General features: G+C 36.8%; 1 protein-coding gene across 1 annotated transcript; it reads left to right on the top strand.

Moving 5' to 3' along the window:
- The first annotated feature begins 2,773 nt into the window (after positions 1-2,773).
- Positions 2,774-5,487, top strand: LOC107690316 (UPF0764 protein C16orf89 homolog). The gene is made up of 9 exons (XM_016488621.1): positions 2,774-2,849; positions 2,927-3,009; positions 3,180-3,327; positions 3,405-3,555; positions 3,643-3,760; positions 3,898-4,060; positions 4,201-4,305; positions 4,442-4,519; positions 5,173-5,487. The coding sequence occupies exons 1-9, from the start codon at positions 2,774-2,776 to the stop codon at positions 5,274-5,276; spliced, it is 1,026 nt and encodes a 341-aa protein (XP_016344107.1). The 3' UTR covers positions 5,277-5,487.
- The last annotated feature ends 29 nt before the right edge of the window (positions 5,488-5,516 follow it).

Below are 5,516 nucleotides of genomic sequence, written 5' to 3' on the forward strand. Positions count from 1 at the left end.
CTGCCGGAGGCCCGTCGGACTGCATCAGCTGTGGGGATGAAGACCACAACTCCCATGATTCCACTCAGTCACGGCATGCCTTTGTCTCTTTGTTTGTTTTGAATATGCGCCCTCCAGCTGCGAAAATCACATATTGTGCCTTTAAATTCCAGATATAGCTAATTATTATTATATCATTATAGCCTATAATAATAATAATAATAATAATAATAATAATAATAATAATAGGCTTATAATAATAATAATAATAATAATAATTTGTTGTTGTTATTATTATTATTATTATTTTATTACTACTACTACTGATAGAGAAAGATGCTGTTAGCAGCCAGATGATGTAGCTACAATACCAGCAAAGATTTTTCGAACTTTTTTCGAAAGAAAGAAAGAAACCTGTAATTTCAACTGTCAAAGGAATGAGGAGAAATCCCACTCAAAACATATGCTGGAATATTTTCCACCAAAAGCAATATTATTCAAACTATGTGGTATCCCAGGGTTTACTAGCCCTAAGCACTGCAGTCACGCCATCTGCGCTGAAACATTCGTTGCGCGTCTACATAGCGTTGCGTGGTAGTGATGGCCATGAAGCTTCGAAACCTTTCCAAATCATTTCTCTTAAAAAGAGTGGGTAGGAGCGCGTATCAAACTGAAACCACAGTCAATTCATCGATACTAATAGGCTAATTAAAAAAGTTATTACTACTACTACTGATAGAGAAAGATGCTGTTAGCAGCCAGATGATGTAGCTACAATACCAGCAAAGATTTTTCGAACTTTTTTCGAAAGAAAGAAAGAAACCTGTAATTTCAACTGTCAAAGGAATGAGGAGAAAGACATCATGCAGGCACTTCTTATTTAATGGTATTTTATTGTTTAATTGTATTTAATGCATTAAACTCTCAATAAAACATTTGCAGTGGGTTTGAAAAATGTTTTTGTAAAATATTTTATGCATGTTTTGGCCTGAGACACTTGGTGCTGGTATACATATAAAAAAATGTATAAAGAAAAAATAAAATAGTAGTCTGCAAATTATTGTTCTACATCTCCCCAACTACAACTGTGGTCATTTTTATGTTGCTTTACTGTTTCATTCTTTAATAATTGCATGCCAAAATCATGACCAATACTATTTACTACCTCACTCTGCAGACATTTTTAAAAAATCATAAAAAATTGCATCAAATTGTTTTCTGCAAACTCCAACAGATTCTTGTTCTACATCTTCTTAAGCACCACTGTGTTGATTTTCATGTTGCTTTACTGTTTCATTATTTAATAATTGATTTTTATTTTCTTTCTCTTTATGAATTTTTAAAATATGTATACCAACACCAAGTGTCTCAGGCCAAAACATGCATAAAACATTTTACAAAAACATTTTACAAACCCATTGCAAATGTTTTATTGAACGTTTAATAGGCCTACATTAAATACAATTAAACGATAAAATACCATTAAATAAGAAGTGCCTGTATAATGTGTTTTTTTTTTTATTCGCCTACTATTATCGATTAATTGACTGTGGTTTCAGTTTGATACGCGCTCCGACCCACTCTTTTTTTTTTTTTTTTTTATGATTTGGAAAGGTTTAAAGCAGTTAACGCGGCGGACCTGAGCCACGTGATGAGTTTGCTATGACAAACAGCTTCGCCTTCAAAATAAGGGAAAAAAGCTACTGGACAGACCACTCGTCCATTAACTCTTTTCGCTGTTTATTTTGTATTCTCAAAGCTCTTAAAATGTGGTATCCTTTCCTTGTGATTCTTGTTCTCTCGTCTACAATTGATTTATCAAATCAGGATGTGATTGATAACATACTTATGAGTTTATCCAAGGGAATCACATACTTTGACATGCAGAGCAGAAACATCAACCTGGACGGTGTTGTTGGATACCTAATACTTCAAGGTAAGCCATTATTTTACAGATTGGATTTTTTTTTAATCACTTTGTTTACTTGATTTTTTTGAGTGCCACTTTAGGCTACGTTTGAATGAACATTGTTTCAACTTCATACTGATCGTAATTACCAATGTGCGGTATTTTTATCACTCATGTAACTTTTAAGAGACTTTCATTTCAATGGACCGACATTGGACTCGGTTGTGAAATCAACTGAGCAATGGCCTTTTTAATGGAATTATATTTGTCGTTGCGAAGTCCGTTGAGGTTCTCCTCGCGCAATCAATATTATTCTGTTAGCTGATTATCATTTACCTCAATGACGATTAAAAAAAAAAACACTAAAGTGTTTTTGTGATTAGCCTACATTTGTGATATGTAAATCCAATAAAAGAAATAACAATTTTGTCGTTTTACCCCTCCGATAATGAACTGCAAGCGCTCGAGCAAGCAACGGACTGTTGGTTACTCCAGCAGTTAAACGCGACCGATTCTGTTCATTTTTAGCGCACTCTGGCAGAACTTGTCATGTAGGATAACTTTTCTGATTACTAAAACGTTGTCTGAAAAGGATGTTTAAAGATGAGTGAAAACAAACAAATGTATAAAAAAAAAAAAAAAAAAATTTTTTGGACCCCAACGTTTTATTTTGATTTCTTTTTGGAGGATTAAATAGGCTACTTAATTTGGGGGCTCAAACCCCCCCAGAATCCACTGAGCTGAACTTCTGAAGTAAACAGTCCATCAATGGTTCACCATTAGGCTTCTTTCCACTTATATAACTCAGCGCAGCTGCAGGAGGCAACACGAACTTGGCCGCATTCAGATTTTCTGAGTCTCTCTCAGCGCGCAGCTGCTGTTTCGATGTTGAAGAGACTGAAGAAGAGCCTTTCTACTGCCGTCAGCGCTCTTCAGGAGACAGACCCCAAATACTTCAAAGGTAAGGCTCTTTGGGGGGAAGATCTATTCTAAACAGTCTAATAATGGCACAGAAAACATGAACTGTTTCTCCTACAGAGTTTGAGCCCATTTTGGACAGCTCCTTCTGGTCCCTGCCTGCAGAATGGAGCTCCACAGATCCCTCACTTGTTTATACCTCAGTGAGGTCTGGACCCCAACGTTTTATTTTGATTTCTTTTTGGAGGATTAAATAGGCTACTTAATTTGGGGGCTCAAACCCCCCCAGAATCCACTGAGCTGAACTTCTGAAGTAAACAGTCCATCAATGGTTCACCATTAGGCTTCTTTCCACTTATATAACTCAGCGCAGCTGCAGGAGGCAACACGAACTTGGCCGCATTCAGATTTTCTGAGTCTCTCTCAGCGCGCAGCTGCTGTTTCGATGTTGAAGAGACTGAAGAAGAGCCTTTCTACTGCCGTCAGCGCTCTTCAGGAGACAGACCCCAAATACTTCAAAGGTAAGGCTCTTTGGGGGGAAGATCTATTCTAAACAGTCTAATAATGGCACAGAAAACATGAACTGTTTCTCCTACAGAGTTTGAGCCCATTTTGGACAGCTCCTTCTGGTCCCTGCCTGCAGAATGGAGCTCCACAGATCCCTCACTTGTTTATACCTCAGTGAGGTCTATGGAGTGCTATGATGAGCAGTTGAGTGACAAGTGCATGACGCTCCTTCTAGGAACATGGTAAGAAGATTATAGCATAAAAGAAAAAAATAGCATCAAAAAGTTATAAAAAATCAGTCAATACCACAACTGTTATTTTATCGCAAGGAAAGACAATGGAACCCCATGTATTGTGACTAAGTCTTGTAGAGACACGATGACACAATTTGGATGTCCGCACTATTCCCTGTCCCACCAGCTACTGTACTTCATGATAGGAACGATGGTAACGCATCCTTAATAACCTTCACTGTAGTATTAGCAATTGACTGTTTACCCTTTGTTCAGAAGAGAAAGCATCATATTTTCTTATGTGCCCTGAAGTAAATCTGTGTGGTTTCAGTCTGACACTTGTGTCCTCAGAAAGGGTGCTCCAGAATGCTCAAGGGGGACCTGAGATTGTCTCGTGTCAACATTACTGTGGAATATTATAAGAGAATCTTCTGCTCCAACATGATGAAAAGCAACCAGGATATTTTCAAGAATGTTATTACTGGACAAATGCAGGACATCTTTATAGAAGACAGTTAGTATAAGCTATGTTATGAACAAAGTTAGTTATATATATAGTTATGAACAAATTATTGGAGAAAGATTTGGTTACATCTTATAAGATAATATCCACTTACTGTATCTTTTTTTTTAATTGAATTATTTATTTTGCAGTTCTTTTATGTGGTTTAGTGGGATTCTCAGACTTCTATAAATTGGACTGGTTACAATCTATTCTAACATGGCAAGACCAAGAAGCAGGCTGTTTTGGCAAAGAAGGTGAGTTGAGTGCATTTTAAATATATATAAAATCATATCCTAATGTTTATCAACTGGATATTAAATAAAATCCTTGAACTATACAGGTGTGAATCACCTTTTAAACTGTATGTTGCATATTGGTTTTCCCCCTTAGAGGACATCTCCCAGATCTTTGAGGAATTCTTGGATGCGCCCCACAAACGGGTGAAAAGAAGAGAAAAAACACTGACAGGTGTTTGTTTGCTCTTAAAGCAATAGTTCACCCAAAAATAACAATTTGCTGAAAAGTTTCTCACCCTCAAGCCATCCGACATATAGATGAGTTTGTTTCTTTAGAAATTCAGCATTACTTGCTTACCAATGGATCCTCTGCAGTGAATGGGTGCCGTCAGAATAAGAGTCCAAACAGCCGATAAAAACATCGCAATAATCCACACAATTCGTCAATTAGCATCTTGTGAAACAAACAGCTGCGTGTTTGTAATAAACAAATTAATTGAGATGTTTTTAACTTCAAAAAAGTAATCTCGTTAAAATCAGGTGAGAAATATGTACAGATCAAGCACTATTTACAAGCATAAACTGTCCAAACTGGTTATTATGATGTTTTTATCAGCTGTTTGGACTCTCATTCTGATGGCACCCATTCACTGCAGAGCATCCATTGGTGAGCAAGTGATGTAATGCTAATTAAATTTCTCCAAATGTTTTCCAATGAAGAAACAAACTCATCTACATTTTGCATTGTTTGAGGGTGAATCCATTTTTTTTGTTTCATTTTTGGGTGAACTATTCCTTTAATGTTGCAGTTGTTAATGTTCATTTTTATTTGGTTAATGTCAAGTGATTATATAGTTTCAAACTAACACATGTTTCTTTTCATAGATGGCTGCTCAAGTCATATGACAGGAGTTGCAGTGAGTGCATTAGGAGGTTTTCTCAACTATTACCTTTCAGAGCAGGACATAACGAAGAGACCCTTGATTTAAGGGCCATGCTTCATGATGAGATAATGGTGACAGAACTCAAGCCTGGCTCACACTACAGGATTTTTAGCCCGATTTAGCCGATTTTCCCCTCCCGAGAATCAGAGCAAAAATCTTGTCGAGCACCTCGATCGGCCCCGTTGTTCGGCGTTCCTTCTTTATCAGGCTTTACAGATACATTTAGTATTTATTCTTTCCTCTATGATCAATTTTCTGTGAAAGTGTAGTAGATTTAGTAGATTT

Source organism: Sinocyclocheilus anshuiensis, unplaced genomic scaffold (genome assembly GCF_001515605.1).
Source record: "Sinocyclocheilus anshuiensis isolate Anshui unplaced genomic scaffold, SAMN03320099.WGS_v1.1 scaffold461, whole genome shotgun sequence".
NCBI lineage: Eukaryota > Metazoa > Chordata > Actinopteri > Cypriniformes > Cyprinidae > Sinocyclocheilus > Sinocyclocheilus anshuiensis.

Coding starts and splice junctions, on each gene's coding strand:
- LOC107690316 (XM_016488621.1), top strand. CDS start 2,774: ATGTTGAAGAGACTGAAGAAGAGCCTTTCTACTGCCGTCAGCGCTCTT. Junction 3,010..3,179: donor CCTCACTTGTTTATACCTCA/GTGAGGTCTGGA, acceptor AACTCAGCGCAG/CTGCAGGAGGCAACACGAAC. Junction 4,306..4,441: donor AGGCTGTTTTGGCAAAGAAG/GTGAGTTGAGTG, acceptor TTTCCCCCTTAG/AGGACATCTCCCAGATCTTT.